This window comes from Garra rufa, chromosome 3, assembly GCF_049309525.1.
Source record: "Garra rufa chromosome 3, GarRuf1.0, whole genome shotgun sequence".
Lineage (NCBI taxonomy): Eukaryota > Metazoa > Chordata > Actinopteri > Cypriniformes > Cyprinidae > Garra > Garra rufa.
In genome coordinates this window covers 15,711,502-15,732,995 of record NC_133363.1, presented here as the reverse complement: position 1 = coordinate 15,732,995, position 21,494 = coordinate 15,711,502, and the positions used below count along the sequence as shown (strand labels likewise).

At 33.8% G+C, this 21,494-nt stretch overlaps 1 protein-coding gene across 1 annotated transcript; it reads right to left on the bottom strand.

Annotated features, from left to right (window-relative positions):
- Positions 1–596: 596 nt before the first annotated feature.
- On the bottom strand, positions 597–18,512 carry LOC141331505 (cytochrome P450 4F3-like). The gene is made up of 7 exons (XM_073836566.1): positions 17,162–18,512; positions 13,044–13,188; positions 11,893–11,946; positions 9,483–9,610; positions 6,250–6,371; positions 5,887–6,175; positions 597–734 (listed from the first exon to the last, which is right to left on the bottom strand). The coding sequence occupies exons 1-7, from the start codon at positions 17,354–17,356 to the stop codon at positions 597–599; spliced, it is 1,071 nt and encodes a 356-aa protein (XP_073692667.1). The 5' UTR covers positions 17,357–18,512.
- Positions 18,513–21,494: the final 2,982 nt, after the last annotated feature.

Below are 21,494 nucleotides of genomic sequence, written 5' to 3'. Positions count from 1 at the left end.
GTCTTGATAGACACTTGTTTTTAATGACATTGGAAGAGGTAAGCCCGTCAGAGCTTCCACCTTTTTATAAGTCAATGCTACAGGCATGGAGAACTGTTCTGGAAGTGGAACGAGTTGTGGATGATGAAGGATACTGGACTCCAGAGGAACCATTGTTTTTTAATCCACTGATCCAGACGAGATTGTTGTCTTCTGTAAGTGTGAGAAGATGCTTACTGAGGAATGGTGTTCAGAAGCTTGGACATCTTCTAGATGAGAAAGGATGGAAATCAACTGAGACACTTCAAGAATTGACAGGGTTGAAGTCCATACGCCTTGTCTCAGAATTGAAAGATGAAATCTGCAATGCATTACCTAGTGGTTGCAGGAATTGGATTGGATCAAGATCAGTACAGGATAACGGGCAAGGTTTTCCAGAGTTAAGAATTTTACCTGCCACAATTGAGGAAGACAAAGGTAAAGATGTGGACTCTATTTTATCTTTTAAGACTCCCCAGTTACACCTTCTTAAAAATACATCTAAGAAGGCTATTTATTACACTTCGGTGAAAGTTACACATCGAGAATCGTTAAAGAAACAAAAGAACTCTAGATGGTCAGGATTGTTGAAACCAGACTTTCTCGTTGGGGACAGGTGGAGGACCCTGTATAAGCCCCCTGTGGAGAAGCGAACTGCTGATCTGCAGTGGAGGATTATTCACGGGGCCATAGCTACAGACGGACATGTGGCACACCTGAATCCGGCAGTAGTAGGGGAGTGTCGATTTTGTGGGCAGCATGAAGATATAGATATATCTCATATAGTTTTTGAGGTGCACTAGGTGGCAGGGTCTTTTTGATTTGCTTAAGATCTTGTTTAGTGATTTTAATGAAGAATTTTCTGATAAAGTGTTTATTGGGGGCATGAAATATAAGTTAAATTATTTAATTGGAACAGCAAAACTGTCAATTTGGAAAACAAGAAAGAACAAAGGTTTACAACTTGTTACAGTGGATCCTGAAATGATGTTTAGATGTTTGGTGAAAGGACGATTGAAAACTGAGTTTGCCTATTATAGGCTTACAAATAATGCTGTATCCTTTTGTGATGTGTGGGGTGTCAATGAGGTGCTTTGTACAATTCATGATGATCAACTTGTAGTGAATATTTAATGTTATTAATTGTACATTTTATGTATTGTAAAGTAATGTAAGTTTCATAGAGTATTAAAGTGTTTGTTAAACCTCTCTCTCTCTCTCTCTCTCTGTGAGGCAGTGGGTGAAGAACAAACAGGTTTTAAAATTCCCCTGAAAAGAAAGAAAAATAATAAAACAAATGCTGCCAAAATAGTTCGAAAATGTGAAGAGCAGGAGGATCAGGATACTGTGAGTGATGGAGAGTCATCTGACTCGAGTGTGACATTCTCACAAAGTGATTTTGCTGGGCGAAGCTATGATTTAGATTAGGGGTGGGCGATATCTCGATATTTAAAATATATCGAGATATTTTTTAAACTCGATATGAATTTTGACATATTGTATATATCGATATAATGTTTATATTTAATTTTCGCCACTTTGCTTGTTTGCCTTCTCTGTGCTCTGCTCGCCCCCGCCTCCTTGCTTTTGTTCCGCCTGTCGTCTCATTCAACATGGCGGCGCCCGCAAAAAGCCCGGAGGCTACAGAACTCGTCGCAAAAAAAAGGACAACTGGCTCCATTATATGGAGATACTTTGGTTTTAAGGCGTCGGACGAACAACAGACATATGTCTACTGCCGTGAATATATGTATACCAGTGTTTCCCCTACCATTATCTTAGGGGGGCAGCCCGCCCCCACAACGGCACCCCAGCCCCCCTTGTCAAGTTCATTTTATTTTCGATATAGCGCCAGATCACAATAGAAGTCAAGTTCATTTTATTTTCGATATAGCGCCAGATCACAATAGAAGTCATTTAAGGTCATCTTTCCTATAGAACAGGGATATACATTGTTCTTTTATTAAACAAAATGTTATTTATCTTATTTACACAAAGGCATGACATTTCTGTCTCTACATGGCCGCGCGTTTACAATGTCTCCTCCGCGAAAACACGGACTGGATCGCGGACTTTACTATAGCACGGAATGCCACGGAATTCGTTGATTTTTGGATTAATAAATCAAAAGTTAGTCTGTCACTTAATTCAAATCGTGATATGGACTAGTGTCTGTGAAAACTGAAATGCAAAAAGACCGTTTTAATATGAATCCTGCATGTTCCGTTTGCCTCTGCATGTATGAATGGCGGAGACACGTTTTTTTTTTTTTTACTACACGCATCCTGAAGCACGCCTGAAGCTCCCACAAATTTTGGGCATTTGCACCTCACATGAACAGATAAACTCAATCTCCAATGCTGCTGTGAGTGTCACTTTTACTGTTTCATTTGAGAAAACTAGCATCATATCATACTGTACACACAGAAACTTCACGGCAACCTGTCAAAATAAAAGTATGGTTTAATATGAAACAGAACAATATTAGTCTTGTATTAATTTTGTACAGTATAATGTAGGTGTTTATATATTCCTATTTAAATAATTTACATAAAACAAGATTCACCACTTAATTGTAGAAAAAAATACTACAATTATTATTTAAACGTTTTAAACTGAATATAATTTTTCTTCCATGTATTGATTTTAACAGTAAACCTCTGTTTGTTTGCCAAAAATTAAAAGGGTTTATTTATATATTAAAAGAAAATTCGCAGAAGCACTTTGTTCTGAACTGCCTACCTCTGAGTTTCAATAAAAAAAGACTTTGGTATTTGGCATATTTGTTTTTGCAGTAGTTTTTGGGGGGTTATTTATCCTGTAAAGATATCGACATATATATTGTATATCGAGATATAGCAAAATATCGAGATATGTGCTTTGCTCCATATCGCCCAGCCCTAATTTAGATGATATTAAATTATTTCTTAGATCAACTAAGAATAAGAGAGGTGTGTGTGCAGGGCTGTGCAGAGACCTTTAAAGGGGCAGGTGCTCAAAGTATAAAAAGGGCATCCGAAACAAGGCATTAAAGAGCCCCTAGGGTCCATCACCTCATTGTAGGCATCCAGTTACTTATGTAACAAGTAACAATGTCATTAATAAGACAAATTATGCATTATTTGAAGTTTAAATTGCGTTTCAGGACTCAAACAACAGAATCAGTAATATTTTTTTCACTTTGTATTGTATTGTATTGTACAATTTGTATTGTATTGTAAGATTGTAGACAACAGGCTTTACTGCAGAGTATAGAAATAAAACAAACATATTAAGGAAGGAATTTTATTTCACTATTTAAAATATTTTAAATATCAATTTAAGGCAAATTGTGACCCTTTTTAAGAGCCGCAGAAGTAAAATGAACAGTATGAGTAGGATTTGACAATGTACTACCGTATTAAGTATTAAGTACGGTGCCCGCCAGGGGACACCTTCGGTTCACTTATGTTTGTCGTGGCAACGAGATATTAATTCGTGGGAACGTCATATTAACTCGTGGGAACGTGATATTATGTCGTGGCCACGAGATCATTTTGTCGAGGTAACGACATCCTTATGTCGTGGCCACAAGATGCGATGATGAGGGAACGAGATCCATTTCTCGTGGCCACGATTATTATGTTGAGGAAACAACATGCATTTCTCGTGGGCACGAGTTTTAATGCATAAACAAACCTGCGTGACCATAGTAACCCAGGATTAGCCTATCAGAGATAGGTTTATTTATATTTTATTTTTAATTATGAAATTATTATATTAATTGTTACAGAAATTAATACAATATTAAATTATTATATTAACAATGGGCGATGCTGTAGGCTATAAGCCAATGCTGTCTGTGTGCGATGTAGACAGTATATTCAAAAGTTTATCATGAATAAATTTTACATAAAGTACATCAAATAAAATAGCCCTACAGGAAACATTTTATCCCACAGTCTTGTCCATTAACTGATCCTCCTCTTTCCGTAATATTTTTATTATTCGTTTATATTCGTTATTTCCCCCTTCATTTCGATCTCCTTAACGTTCTGAATGTAGGTTCTATGACTGGGATTTTTTTCAGTTCAAAGGCTGAATTTAACATATATTGTATTTTATTTAGTCTAATTAATAGACAAATATAGTGTTTCAGTGAAGAGTGAATTATTCACGTAGTTTCATTTGGAAATCATTTATCGTCACACCGTAAAATAGGCCTATTTTATTTTATTTTTATTTTTAATAATTTCTATTATTATTAATTATTATAATTAGCCTATTATTGTAGACCTATATATTTATTTATTTTCATTTATATTCGTTTTCCCCCTTCATTTTCATCTCTTTACTTAATATGGAAATGATAGGCTACTGTAAATGCTTGACATGACTGATTTTGACTGGAATGTAGTTTAAAGGTTGAATTGAACATATTTTTATTTTGTTTCGTCTAAGATACTAGACTATATACTATACTGTTCACTGACGAATGAATCATTCACGTAGTGAAACGAATATAAATGAAAATAAAAATATATACAATAATAATAATAATTATAATAATGATGACGATAATAATAATACAAATACGGAAAAAAGACGATCATTTAATAGAAATGTCATGTAGGCCTATTTTACTGTGTGACGATAAATGATTTCCAGATGAAACTACGTGAATAATTTACTCTCACTGAAACACTATATTTGTCTTTTAATTAGACTAAATAAAATATATTTGTCTATTAATTAGACTAAATAAAATACAATTATGTTCAATTCAGCCTTTGAACTGCATTCCAGTAAAAATCCCAGGTATAGAACCTACATTCAGAACGTATAAGTAAAGAGATCGAAATGAAGGGGAAAATAACGAATATAAACTAATAATAGCCTACAAATATTACGGAAAGAGGAGATAATAAGACTGTGGGATGCATACATGTCTACATCGCGCACAGACAGCATCAGCATTCGCATATACAGCATCGCCCATTGTTAATATAATAATTTAATATTGTATTAATTTCTGTAACAATTAATATAATAATTTCTTAATTAAAAATAAAATATAAATAAACCTATCTCTGATAGGCTAATCCTGGGTTACTATGGTCACGCAGGTTTGTTTATGCATTAAAACTCGTGCCCACGAGAAATGCATGTTGTTTCCTCAACATAATAAGTCGTGGCCACGAGAAATGGATCTCGTTCCCTCATCATCGCATCTTGTGGCCACGACATAAGGATGTCGTTACCTTGACAAAATGATCTCGTGGCCACGACATAATATCACGTTCCCACGAGTTAATATGACGTTCCCACGAATTAATATCTCGTGGCCACAACCTAATATCATGTTCCCACGAGTTTATATGTCGTGGCCACGACAAACATAAGTGAACCGAAGGTGTCCCCTCCCGGTCACCGTAGAAAACAGTTGTGCTGAACAATGCGTTTGTGTTAACTAAATTAAATAGCTGGAAAGTGCCAGTAAAAACATTTCTAATGTTCCAAAAGATTTCTTTTTTAAATAAATGCTGTTCTTATGAAACTTCTATTCATTGGTGAATCCTGAAAAATAAAACGTATCACAGTTTGCACGGAAATATTGTGCAGCACAACTGTTTTCAACATTGATAATATTTCTTAAGCAGCAAATCAGCATATTAGAATGATTTAATATCTACAGACTGAAGTAATAATGCTGAAATTTTAGCTTTGATCACAAAAATAAATTACATTTTAAAATATATTCAAATAGAAAGCAGTTATTTTAAATAGTAAAAATATTTCACAATTTTGTACGGTGTTTTCAGTCAAATAAATGCAGATTTGCTGAGCAGAAGAGCGAATCGTAATTAGTGTATGTTTAGAAACACTTGCTTTTGACAGCAGCAGTAGATCAATAAGATCCGTGTCTTTTTTCTTGTATCCTCCTGTGTATTCCAGGTTTTCCGTGTGGTTCTTTGCAGGTCCCTGCTGGTCGAGTTGGGAACGGCGTTCTTGCACGATCTTAGCCGTGAACTCGTGTACGATATCGCACGCCTTGCGAAAGCGCTTTCCCTGTTCGGAGCGCCAGTACAGCCAGTCCCAGTGATACGGAAGGTAATGCTGCCTCTGAACCAACAGTTTAGACAGATCCTGAATAGCTGAGATGTATTTGCTGGGTTTTCTGAAAAACAGACGTGAGTTACGAGTGTTTTTTTTGTTGTATTGGTGTACTGTGTGACATAAGGACACACTCACCCCTGACAGTGGCTGTCACAGCTGAAGGTGCATTTGAGCAGACTATCCAGTGTCATTGAGCTCATGTGCTCAAACATGTCCAGACTGTTGTGTCCTTCGGCCAGCAAGCGGCGCCATTTAGCCTGAATCACACAACAAACACATGTGACCACAGAACAAACCACTGGTCATGCAAAGCGCCTCGCACTTCAGTACAGACATGCATTCATCTTCCGTTTTCAAGACAGTGTGAAATACAAGTGCTATTGTGATGACTGCCGATGGAAATAGAAAGAAAACATGCACAAAAAACATGTCAGGTCAAGGTTTCACTGTAAAATCTGAGGAAATAAGAAATAATATTTTGCTTAAATAATGTAAAAAATATTTTAAGAACACTGAAATAAAGTACTTGGAATTTTTTGAATTGTTTAAAAAAAAATTGTAGGCAACTGAAACTAGTTTGAAGTACTAAAGTAACAAAAGATGCATATTTTTTACAAACAGAAACTAATATAAATAACACACCAAATACTCAAATTAAAATGAAACATTTATTACCATTAACTAAAACTATAAAAAAAGGGGAACGTTTTAATAAATTTGCATGTTAAATAATAAAAAAAAGTAGTTTAAGTTAAAGCACTAAAATAATTCAATATAATAATAAAAATTAAATTTAACCAACAAAAACTAATACAAAATGACCACAAAATAACACCAGAAAATACTCAAATTAAAATGAACTATTTATTATTTATAAAATAGGTGATGACTGCTGATGAAAGAAATTGGAAGAAAACATTCACAAAAAACATAAATAATGTAAAAAATATTTTAAGAACACTGAAATAAAGTACTTGGAATTTTTTAAATTATTTTAAAAAAATTGTAGCCAACTGAAACTAGTTTGAAGTACTAAAGTAACAAAAGATGCATATTTTTTACAAACAGAAACTAATATAAATGACCACAAAATAACACACCAAATACTCAAATTAAAATGAAACATTTATTACCATTAACTAAAACTATTAAAAAATAGGTGATGACTGCTGATGAAAGAAATTGGAAGAAAACATGCACAAAAAACATGTCAAGTCACGATTTCACTGTAAAATCCGAGGAAATAAGAAATAATATTTTGCTTAAATAACGTGAAACATATTTTAAAAACATTGAAATAGAGTACTGGGAATTTGGAGAAACATTTTAATAAATTTGTAGTTAACTGAATCTAATTTGAAGTACTAAAATAACAAAAAAATAATTTTTTTACAAACAGATACTAATATAAATAACCACAAAATACTAAAATTAAAATGAAACATTCATTATAATGAACTAAAACTGTAAAAAATATTTTACTATATTGAAAATAATATTTTGATGACTGCTGAAGGTGAAAATGTCACGATTTCACTGTAAAATATTATATTTTGTAAAATATTTTGCTTAACATAAAACATATTGTAAAAACATTGAAATAGAGTACTGGGAATTTGGAGAAACAGTCTTATGAATTTGTAGTTAACTGAAACTATTTTGAAGTACTAAAAAAACTAAATATGCATATTTTTACAAACATAAACTAATATAAAATACCACAAAATAACACATAAAACATTTATTATAATTAACTAAAACTATAAAAAAAATATTTTACTATGTTGAAGGGGATATTGTGGTGACTGCTGATGAAAGAAATTGGAAGAAAACATGCACAAAGTGCTTTTCAGGTCATGATTTTACTGTAAAATCTTATATTTTGTAAAATATTTGCTTAAGTAACATAAAACATATTTTAAGAACATTGAAATAGATACTGGGAATTTGGAGAAACATTTTAATAAATTTGTAGGTAACTTAAAACTAATTTGAAGTACCAAAATAACTAAATATAACTAAAACTAAATACACATATTTTTTTACAAACAGAAGTATAAATAACCACAAAATAACACACACAAATTTATAAAATTAAATTGAAACATTTATTATAATTAACTAAAACTGTAAAAAAAATATTTTACTATGTTCAAGATGATATTGACATGACTTCACTGTTAAATCTTATATTTTGTAAAATATTTTGATTAAACAACATAAAACAGGTTTTAAGAGCATTGAAATAGAGTACTGGGAATTTTGGGAAGGTTTTGATAAATTTGTATGTTAAAAAAAACTTTTTAGTAAAATTAACTGACATAAAATATAAAGTATTATATTTATAACACAAATTAAGAAGATAATAGGAAGAAAACATGCACAAAATCCTTTTCAGGTCATGATTTCACTGTAAAATCTTATATTTTGTAAAATATTTAGCTTAAATAACAAAAACATTTTAAGAACATTGAAATTGATACTGGGAATTTGAGGAATATTCTAATAAACTCATTAAAATAATTAAATCAAAAAACAATAAAAAAAAACTTTTTTGTAACATTATCTGACATAAAAATATAAAGTATTAAGGAGTTTGTTAAAGTACTAAAATAAATAAATATAAGAATAAAAAATAAATTTAACAAACAAAAACTAATAAATAATTGACCACAAAATAACACAAAAAAGTAAAATTAAAATCATTATTATAATTAAATAAAACTATGAAAAAACAATGTACTACTTGAAATAAATTAAAATGAAATCCAAAAAGCCTTAAACTTATTTTGTTTCAGCTAGTTGCCACCAACTAAAAATAAAAATTATACAGACGTATTAAAAACAAATGACTAAACATACAACCAAATTGCTAAATCTTAAAAAAGAAAATATAAACATTAATAAAAACTATAATATCATCTTAATAATCGTAAAATAACACTAAAATAAACTGAACATCTAAGAAAAGGCTTTACTTTATGCAAAATATAATTTCTTATTTTCTTCTTTTGATTTTGCATTGAAATCATGACCTGAAATTGTTTCTTCTCTCCTTTCAGATAAATATCTTGAATGTTTGAGCTGGCAGATTATCTGATGTGATAAAAGTGATTAAACTCATTGTAGGTCAGCGGTCGGCTTGCGTGCGGTCGGCTTGCGTGCAGTCGGCACTGCCAACGTAAACACGGTATCTGAGAGACGTGTTCAGCAGCACGAAACACACAAACACCAGGAAATGATCTGTCATCAAAGTAGATTGTTTTCACAAATCTGCAACCTTGTGGTGTTTCTGCTGGTCAAATGACCTCACATGCACAAAACTACAAAATGCTGTTGATTTTAAAATGTGTGTGTGCTTGACGTACATGCATGATGTTGGTGGACTGGTTGAAGATGTGAACGTATTTTTTGAGGATGTCGAAGTGGAACGCAGGAGTCAGAAGTCGCCGATGGCGTGACCATTCCTGACCGTTCTGCAGCAGGAGACAATGACCTGTAAAACACATGAGAAGAGCTTGACAAACAGAAACAAAAGTTTAGGGTCAGTGACATATTTTAATGTTTTTGAAAGAAGTCTCTTCTGCCCACCAAAGCTGCCTTTATTTGATCAAAACTACTGTAAAAGTTAGGAAATATTTGTACAATTTAAAACAGCTGTTTTGTATGGAAGCCGACAATTCCAACTATTTTTCTCGCAATTCCGAGTTTGTATTTCGCAATTACGACTTTTTTTTCTTGCAATTCTGAGTTTGTATCTCGCAATTCCGACATTTTCTTTTTGCAATTCCGAGTTTATCTCAATTCCACATTTTTTTTTCTCACAATTCCGAGTTTGTATCTTGAATTTTCCGAATTTTTCCTCACAATTCCGAGTTTGTATCTCGCAATTCCGACATTTTCTTCTTGCAATTGCGACTTTTTTCTTGCAGTTCCAAGTTTGTATCTCACAATTCCGAAAAAAAATTCTTGTAATTCTGAGTTTGTATCTCACAATTCCGACATTTTCTTCTTGCAATTGCGACTTTTTTCTTGCAATTCCGAGTTTGTATCTCACAATTCCAACTTTTTTCTTGCAATTGCGACTTTTTTCTTGCAATTCCGAGTTTATCTCAATTCCACATTTTTTTTTTCACAATTCCGAGTTTGTATCTCGCAATTCCGACATTTTCTTCTTGCAATTGCGACTTTTTTCTTGCAATTCCAAGTTTGTATCTTACAATTCCGACATTTTCTTTTTGCAATTCCGAGTTTATCTCAATTCCACATTTTTTTCTTGCAATTCCAAGTTTGTATCTCACAATTCCGAAAAAAAATTCTTGTAATTCTGAGTTTGTATCACACAATCTGAAAAAAAAAATTCTTGTAATTCTGAGTTTGTATCTCACAATTCCGACATTTTCTTCTTGCAATTGCGACTTTTTTCTTGCAATTCCGAGTTTATCTCAATTCCACATTTTTTTTCTCACAATTCCGAGTTTGTATCTCGCAATTCCGACATTTTCTTCTTGCAATTGCGACTTTTTTCTTGCAATTCCAAGTTTGTATCTTACAATTCCGACATTTTCTTTTTGCAATTCCGAGTTTATCTCAATTCCACATTTTTTTCTTGCAATTCCAAGTTTGTATCTTGCAATTCCGACATTTTCTTTTTGCAATTCCGAGGTCATCTCATAATTCCACACTTTTTTCTTGCAATTCCGAGTTTGTATCTCACAATTCCGAAAAAAAAATTACTTGCAATTCTAAGTTTGTATCTCACAATTATGAAAAAAAATTTCTCGCAATTCCGAGTTTGTATCTCACAATTCCGACATTTTCTTTTTGCAATTCCGAGTTTATCTCAATTCCACATTTTTTTCTTGCAATTCCAAGTTTGTATCTTGCAATTCCGACATTTTCTTTTTGCAATTCCGAGTTTTTCTCAATTCCACATTTTTTTCTTGCAATTCCAAGTTTGTATCTTGCAATTCCGACATTTTCTTTTTGCAATTCCGAGTTTATCTCATAATTCCACACTTTTTTCTTGCAATTCCGAGGTTGTATCTCACAATTCCGAATTTTTTTTTTTAATTGTAATTCTGAATTTGTATCTCACAATTCTGACATTTTCTTCTTGTAATTGCGACTTTTTTCTTGCAATTCCGAGTTTGTATCTCACAATTCTGACTTTTTTCTTGCAATTCCGAGTTTGTATCTTGAATTTTCCGAATTTTTCCTCTCACAATTACGAGTTTGTCTGACATTTTTCTTGCAATTCCGACTTTCTTCTTGCAATTCCAAGTTTGTATCTTGCAATTCCAAGTTTAAAAGTCAGAATTGCAAGTTTGTATCACGCAAATATGAGATAACAAGTCGCAATAGCCTTTAAAAAAAAAAAAAATATTCATTGGTGGAAATGGGCTTCCACAATTTTCTGTGAATATCTGTTAAACTGTAATTAATTTCTTTGATGTGTTGCTGATTTTCAGCATCATTACTCCAGTCTTCAGTGTCACATGATCCTTCAGAAATCATTCTAACTTGCTGATTTTCAGTGTTGAAAAAAAATCATATTTTATTTTTCAGGATTCACAGATGAACAGAAATGTCAAAAGAACAGCTTCATTTGAAATAGAAATCTATGGTAACTTAACAAATGATAAATTTAATGCATGCTTGATGGATAAAAGAATCCGTTCTTTCAAAACAAATTGCATCTGACCCCAAACTTTTAAACTGTACTGTAATTCTTGCAAACTATGTAGGACAGAGAGTATGTGTTTGGACATCACTTACCCAACCATGGTTTCATAAACCCATAAAAGATCTTGTCTTTGAAAGTAATGTTCGCTGCCAGAACAAATATAAAGAGTTTGTTATTACAACACTTTTTATAGCAACCGATGATCATCTGCACACTAGGGATGTTAACAAATGCTTGGAAGCTCTAGAATGCATTTGTGGACATTAAACAGAGACTGCTGCAATATTTCGTGTGACCCTCAGAGCGGAAACACTCGTCTCAACCCTCACACAGACACCCGAGATGAACTTCTGCGAATGTTTCGCAAGGAAGCTCCCGTATTAGGTTGTACTTGAGTTTATTTCTTCAGCAAAATTGGAAAAATGTGTCATTTCATCACTGTCTAACCAATGGATCCACTGGAGTGAATGGGTGCCATCAGAATGGGAGTCCAAACAGCTGATAAAAACATCACAATAATTCACAAGTAATCCACACCACTCCAGTCCATCAGTTAACATCGTGAGGAGACAAAAGCTGAAACAAATCCATCAAGACGTTATTAAATAAAAAATAAAGTCTATAATCCATAATAACGCTTCCTCCAGTGAAAAAGTGGTCTGATCTGAATCAGGAGAGAAATCTGCACAGATCAAGCACCGTTTACAAGGCAAAACAGCTCTAAACAAATACGAGGCTGGATTTTGATGAGAGAGACAACAGGAGGTGGACTTTTTCACTGGAGGAACACTGCAAAAAATGCTTTTCTTACTTAGATTTTTTGTCTTGTTTCCAGCCAAAATATCTGAAAATTCTTGAAACAGGAAGGATTTTCTAGACAAGTAAAAATTATTGTCTTGTTTTTAGTAAAAACAAGTCAAAATTAAGTGAGTTTTTGCTTAAAACAAGCTAAATAATCTGCCAATGGGGTAAGAAAAAAAATCTTATTTCAAGCAGACAGCTAGATTATTATTTTTTTACCCCATTGGCAGATTATTTTACTTGTTTTAAGCAAAAACTCACTTAATTTTGACTTGTTAACTGATGGACTGGAGTGCTGTGGATTATTGTGATGTTTTCATCAGCTGTTTGGACTCTCATTCTGACGGCACCCATTCATTGCAAAGGATCCATTTGTGAGCAAGTGAAGGAATGACACATTTGAGCATTTCTCCTCATGCTTTACAGTTCTATAAATTCTCACCTGAGGCTGTCAGAAGTGATTTAATGTAGTCTGGGTGGAACAACCGGACCATATTGTAGAACGGACCCAGATACCAGGCGCAGGAGTGAACGTACCTCCTGACCAGATCATCAACGGCCTGCAGTCCCTCTTCATTATGGCCCATCTGAAACACACAGCAGCTGGTTCGGTTGAGGAAAAACTCTCGCGGGCTTCCGCTCAAAGCACAAGTGTTATAATTACGACTCCTGTGGCTTTAACACTCGACTTTGTGTGAAGCGTTTTACGATCTGCTACTGCGAGACATTAAAGCCACTCTGACTTTGAAGTTTTGCTAAAAACACACAAAAACTATCCAGATGCTCAATGTACACTGCCTACTGTATTTAACAGTATGTGAAACAAATAATAGTATGCTACAATGTATCATTTTCCTAGTTATGCGAACAATGAGAGAATGTTACTTTTGAATGTTCTCTAAACATTCTGCAACAATAGTAACATTTAAAAAACATTAGCTGAACATCAATCTAAAATGTTTCTATTAGTGTATAGGGTAAAAGAATGAACTACTAGTTTTTGGCTTACACAGTTGATTGATTACATTGATAATTGCAAACATTTTTTGTATTACAAGTTTTTTTTAAATGTTAGGTATAAATATGCAAATGAGGCATTATTTAAGGAAATATGCGCTAATATGCAAACATTTCTAGTACAAAAATCTAAACACAGGATGAAGTCAGTTTCAAATTTCTTGTTTACATTTTTTTTTTTACATTTTCGAGCCATTTTTTTTTACAGAGGGAATTTTGGAATCTCATTTTGTCACTCCAAAATTCAGAAAATACTGACAGAAAACAATATATTTTTGCAATTTTGTGGGGAATAAAATGTTGTATACAATCAAGCAAATTAAAAATGAACAAATCCCTTTGTGAAACCCCTTCAGTATATAGACAGGAATACAAATATAAAGTTTGGTGTGTATAAGTGCTACTGAAGTGGAGATTTCTTGGCCTTTAAAATATGCATTGTAATTGAAATCTAATGACACAAATAGATAAAGTGCTATAGAAGAAACACTTAACAGTGTCTTTTAGATGTTTACTATCCACTAGTCTGAAAAAATACTTTATGAACAACCAGAAAGCCCAAAATCTCAAATTTGACAGGTGCATGAAAAAACACAGCGTTTTTGCCTATAATGTCTCCCCTTAAGAAAGTAGGATTCAGTTTAAATGTTTGTTTGGTTTTCCATTTTTAATTAGGCTGTCTTTCTGTTCATGTACTGCAGGCATATAAGTATCCTGGTAGAATGATGTTCTGTTTTATGTCCTCATTACAGTACATGTGCATAAAACATGCAAATAACACTGCTTGCTAAACAATGCTGAATGATCACTCACGAGAAAAGCAGTTTTGAAAAAACTCCCCTCGATGGCAGCTCATACTGAAAACCACTGATCAGATCAAACTGTGAGCTCTGAGAAGCGTGATAGTGATCTTTTGCAGAGCAGCACAGTGAGATTTAGTCTAGTTCCTGTATATTCACACAGTGAGTAGCTACTGTATCACTATTGTTATACTATAAAGCATTTCTAATGAACTGATCCATGGCATTTGTGGCTTTAGGAGAACCCGTTTTTCTGCTTCGCCTGCCAAATATGATGTTGTTGCACATGAGCTTGTGCAACTTCAAAGCAATGCAATATCAGTTTTTGAGTTTCTTTCCTCTTTTTAAGAACATGCTTCCTGTTGTTCATGGTCAACTTGAGAAATAACAGTTCTTTTGCTGGTAGGCCACAGTTTAAGAGACACGACTACGATAGGAATAGATCAGTATGACACCGCAATGCAAAATATGAACATACATTTGTGATTTGTTATAAAAAGCTACTATAGTGGTTCCACAGCTAATGTTTCCTTTAGGTTATGAAAATGTTATTTTTGAAACGTCTGGTTTTTAATTAATTTAAAATTATGTTTTTTCTTGATTAGCCGAATGTTATGGGAATATTTCATTTTTTAATGTTGCAAACATTATTGAAATGTTACTTTTGTATCTTCTCCAAACATTCTGAAACAAGTTGTTACATTTAAAAATAAAATAAAATGAACATCCAACTAAGACGTTTCAGAAAAAAAACAGTGAACAAAGTATATTACATAGTATGAACAGGGTTCGTGCAGATACTCTAAAAGGACTTTTCAAGCACTACTTTTTATTTTCAAGGGCTTTAAACAGAGATCACTTATCAAACAATGTCTTCTAAAAAAGATAAATCGATAAATAAAAATATACTAATAAAACAAACTGGCAAAAATAAAGTGAAGCAGATGCCAAGTATTACTACTATTACACTTGTACTATAGTAAAACCATGAATATATATAACTGGTTTTATAACTGTACAGCCTTGTTTTAATGTTTTCTACTGTTTTGAGGAACTGCTCCAAAATCCTGATTTGAATCAAATGATTCACGAACCCGCACTGAAGTCCAGAACTGAATCGAATGATACACGAATCCACACCAAAGTCTCGATTTCAATCAAATGATTTGCGAACCCGCTGCAATTTCTCAAACTGAATCAAATGAATTGCGAACCCACTGTGAAGTCCCGAACTGAATCAAATGAATCATGTACCTGCTCCGATGAACCAAACTGAATCAAATGAATCGCGAACCCACTTCGAAGTCCCGAACAGAATCAAATGAATCACGAAGTCCCAAACTGAATCAAATGAATCACGAAGTCCCAAACTGAATCAAATGAATTGCGAACCCACTTCGAAGTCCCGAACTGAATCAAATGAATCATGAAGTCCCAAACTGAATCAAATGAATCACAAAGTCCCAAACTGAATCAAATGAATCACGAAGTCCCAAACTGAATCAAATGACTTGCGAACCCGCTCCGAAGTCCCGAACTGAATCAAATGAATCACAAAGTCCCAAACTGAATCAAATGAATTGTGAACCCACTTCGAAGTCCCGAACTGAATCAAATGAATCATGAAGTCCCGAACTGAATCAAATGAATCACGAAGTCCCAAACTGAATCAAATGAATCACGAAGTCCCGAACTGAATCAAATGAATTGTGAACCCACTTCGAAGTCCCGAACTGAATCAAATGAATCATGAAGTCCCAAACTGAATCAAATGAATCACAAAGTCCCAAACTGAATCAAATGAATCACGAAGTCCCAAACTGAATCAAATGAATTGCGAACCTGCTCCGAAGTCCCGAACTGAATCAAATGAATCACAAAGTCCCAAACTGAATCAAATGAATTGTGAACCCACTTCAAAGTCCCGAACTGAATCAAATGAATCACGAAGTCCCAAACTGAATCAAATGAATCACGAAGTCCCAAACTGAATCAAATGAATTGCAAACCCGCTCCGAAGTCCCGAACTGAATCAAATGAATCATGAAGTCCCGAACTGAATCAAATGAATCACGAAGTCCCAAACTGAATCAAATGATTCGCAAACCTACACCAAAGTTAAGTCCCGATTCCAGATCTGAATAAAGATTCACAAACCAACATCAAGACTTCAGTATGCCAAATCATTTGATTTGAATCATTCAATTCTCCAAATGATTTAGTGCGGAAACAGGTTCGTGAATCATTTTGCAAATTTAATGATTCAAATCAAATGATTTGCTATACACGATCTGATTGGAGCGCTTCAAAACAGTGTTTAAACATGTTTAAACGACACTGTCAGTACTACTACTGGCTTATTAGCTCAATAGTTTTATGACATTAACTGAAATAAGCGAAAAAAGTCTTTTTTTATTGTGTTAATTTTGCTTAAAAAGAAATGTGCTTTTAAAAAAAAATCAACACTTATTTCATAGAGATACATTTCCTTTCAATAATTAAAACACCTTTCAAGTACTTCATCAGGCATGATTGATTTTTTTCAGGGGTTTTTCAAACCTTTTAATGAAAAAAGTCCAATTCATGCACTTTAAGCACCTTGTACGAACCCTGTATAAATGTAAATGACATATAAACTATCTATCTATCTATCTATCTATCTATCTATCTATCTATCTATCTATCTATCTATCTATCTATCTATCTATCTATCTATCTATCTTCAGGTGTCAGGAGAACTCACTAGTCCCATGTGCCCCATGATCCAGTTTCTCAGCGGCGGCTTATTGAAGCATCGCAGCGCGTGTCTTTTGAGGGCGAGCCGCGTCGCGAACGCGCACAGGAGCGCCGCACCGGACAGCACGAGGATCCCGAACAGCGAGCAACCGGAGAGGAGCGAGAGCAGAAACCCGATCAGACCCGCTGAGACCACCATCATCCAGAACCTGGAGACAAAAACACTTTTACTTTCCAATATTAATAGACCGGTTTTAATGTGAGCGCCAATCAGAGAGGAAATTAAAATCGAATAAACATAAACACATCATAAATGCGCGTATAATATACAATAAATATATAATAAAAAGACGTATATCTGCTATAAACCCTCTAAATGTCAGATGAATTTTAAATGAAGACCTGTATGATGAGCAGCTGCTTTTGAAGTGTTTGTTGTCAGATACAGTTGAGCTGCAGTTCCGGGTGTTGACACCTGATGCATCAGAAACACGCAACATATAATTGACTGTACATCATACATGATTCATCAACTCTGATATGATTCATGCACATCACTGAAACTTCATGAAAAATTATTTTGACCTTCACATAGGAGTATAGAAGGTGTTAAGATGCTCCACACACCTTTAAGAATTAAATATTGTACATCTGTAATATTCATAATATCAGTTTATTAAATGTAGTCTATATTTGAACCCGGAATACAAATTCAAATGTACATGCAGGAAATGAAAGTGTGTTGTTTCAACATGTTTGTGCTGAACAGACTTGTTTTACATCAATTTCACCAGAAGATGGCGCTGCTGTAACATGAAGAAAAATTTAACAAAAGCACGCACATCAGTCTCAAATGGGTGCTCGACTAAAAAGCAACAAGTACAAAATAAAGTGTAAAGTCGGCAACACCAAAGCTCCAAAAATATTTATTTTTAAAACAAATGAAAGTTGTTTTAAAAATAAATATTTTTGGAGCTTTGGTGTTGCTGCTGTAACATGAGGAATAGATCTTCAGCAAGTTAATCAATCTATCCAGATCATAACTGTGACCCTGGAACACAAAACCAGTCTTAAGTAGCACGGATTTCCTACCGTGAATATATCAAAACTTAATTTTTAATATAGGCTATGCACAGGGCCAGATTAACACTTTGTTGTACCCTGGGCAACAATATTCAAGGGCCCCATCATCACGACCCCAGGATCACCATAATATGGTCATATATAGAATATATTACTGTAATATACAGTAAATATACTCAATACTTCAAATCCTAACTGTCATCATATTTTGATTTACAAATATTTAAATGCTCATAGAACTACAAATGCACTACTATGTCCCCTATCAAAGACATTCACTCACATATGATGCTATGAAAACAAAACACATCAGCATCTGTATAATCTGGTAATTGACCCACTACATTGAGAGGGAGGAAAGTATCCTACATTTTCACAAAAAATGAATAGGTAAGCAACCACTTTCAAACCATTTGCCAGTAGCCAACGTTACTTTTTTCCCCGGTACTTTAGCCTACTTTGTGTAAAAACAAAAACATTTATTTCAGTGAAAAATAAGTCCAAACTCTCTATTTTAACATTTTGAACAATCTTTTGCTTTTTTTTTTTTTTGTTTTTTTTTTTTTTATTCTTATGTGTTTTAATTTTTCTGATAATCAAATGAAAGCATAAACATTTATTTATTTTTAATCAAATGAAAAATAAACCCTTTTAATTTTTGGCAAACAAACAGAGGTTTACTGTTAAAATTAATACATTGAAGAAAAATAATATTCAGTTTAAAACGTTTAAATAATAATTATAGTATTTTTTTTATCTTGATGTAATATTTATTTTTTATCATATATATTGTTTTATGTAAATTATTTAAATAGGAATATATAAACACCTACATTATACTGTACAAAAGGAATACAAGACTAATATTGTTGTTACATGTTAAACCGTACTTTTATTTTGACAGGTTGCCGTGAAGTTTCTGTGTGTATAGTATGATATGATGCTAGTTTTCTGAAATTAAACGGTAAAAGTGACACACACAGCAGTTTTGGAGATTGAGTTAATCTGTTCATGTGAGATGCAAATGCAAAAAAAATTTAGCGGGAGCATCATGCGTGCTTCAGTAACGTTATGCCTGTAGTCAAAACGCGTATCCACCATTCATACATCCAGACGCAAACGGAACAAACCGGATTCATATTAAAACGGTCTTTTTGCATTTCAGTTTTCACATTCACTAGTCCATATCGCGATTTGAATTAAGTGACAGACCAACTTTTGATTTATTAATCCAAAAATCAACGAATTCCGTGGCATTCCGACTTCCGAGCTATATAGTAAATTCCGTTTTTATGAATGGAGTGCGCGATCCCGTCCGTGTTTTCGCAGAGGAGACATTGTAAACGCGCGACTATGTAGAGACAGAAATGACATGCCTTCGTGTAAATAAGATAAATAACATAAGGCAATTTATTTTGCTCGTGCCCTTGCTGTCCTGGGCCCTTTAGATGTCGTGGGCCCCTGGGCAATTGCCCAGTTGCCCGTATGGTTAATCCGGGCTTGGCTATGCATTGCTGAGAACTTCATTTGGACAACTTTAAAGGCTTTTTTTTTTTTTTTTTTTTGCACCCTCAGATTTCTTAAATAGTTGTATCTCGGCCAAATATTGTCCCCTAACAAACCACACATCAAAGCGTATTTATTCAGCTTTCAGATGTGTATAAATCTCACTTTTTGTGGTCCAGGGTCACAATTGATGTATTATTTTTTTTTTTTTACTATGTATAAATGGTTTTGTGCAAATTTGTGCTGGTAACAAGACGTAGAAACGTTTTTAAAACATTAAAATGTCTAGTTTTCTTCTTATGATTACCATGTTATTTAAAAGTTACAAAAATGTATCTCAAATAACTTTTTCATTGTTTTGTCATGTCTGCTGGTTGATAGCGTTATTAGAACGTTTATTTATTTTATATTCTAAACATTAAAATGTCCAGTTTTCAGAACGTTCTGTAAGGTTACAAAACACGTTTCTTAGAACGCCCATAAAGAACAAATAACTTCATATGAACATTTAAAAAAAAAGTTCTAAAACATTTTCTTCCAACATGAGGACGTTCATCAATTACAAACAACATAAGGGCATTCCAAGAAGGTTGATCTCAAGACCTTTTTCTCAATGTATATCAAATGTTATTAAAGTTAGAAAAATTTGTCGGCACTAATAGCCTTTTGACTGTTACGGATGTCCCGAGTTCGAATCCCGATTTAAGGACCTTTCCTAATCCTGCCCTCTCTCTCTCTTCCACTTTGCTTCCTGTCAGTTCTGATCCGTCCTATCCTAATAAAAATGTCAAAAAATAGATCTTTAAAAAAAAAAAAGATATATAAGAGCGTTATGTCCCAATATTTTAATCGTTAAAAAGCATTAGTGAGAACGTACCTGTTAGCTGAGACGGCACCTCACTCTGTTACATTTTAATTAAGCGAGTAGCGCAAGTTTTAATTTCTTAAATTAATGTTTATTTTCCTTTTTTTTGTAAATTTCCCATTTATGTATAAAATGTCTTTTGGTAATTTAATTATTATTTAAAAATAAGAAAACTTTTTGAATATGAAGCCTATTCTCTCTTTAGAAATGGAGGTCGAATTGCAGTTTTTTTATTTTGGCATTAATTTTTGTGTCTATCTGTCCCTATTCTGATTGTTTTCCGTGAACTACATTTCCCATGATGCCTCGCGGTGCGCGTGAAAGTCTCTCAGCGGTGGAATGCGTGGAATGCGTTTCCTGTGTTTTGCATCATGAGCGCGAGAGAGAGACGCGCAGCTCCGTTCTTCAGCGCAGTCTCCGCGCTTTTCCGTGTGTTTCCTCGGAGATCCTGTCGTCCAGTCCCGCAGAGGAGCTGAATGAGCGGCTCCGAGGCGCTTCAGTGATGGCAGAGCCGCTGCTCAAACGAACCTTCTCCAAACTCCGCGCGAAGGAGCGATTTCGCCGCAAGACGGACCCCAAACTCACCGGTGAGAGACTAGACCACTTCAGACCACATCAGACCACCACACACGACATTTGCATACAGGTTTATTAATATCACAGATCAGCTAAAGATTTGCAAAAGATGCAAAATAAGTGGTTCTAAAACAATAACAAATGCTGGAAAACAGTTAGAGCTGACATTCTGTCGATATCTTACATTAATAAGTTTGTGAGTTTGGAAAACAAATGTCTGTTTCTCTAATAATATATGCTTTCTATTATGTTTAGGTTGTTATTGTTTACTTTTTACTTGTATCTACTAGTTTAGACGACTGTTTTTCCA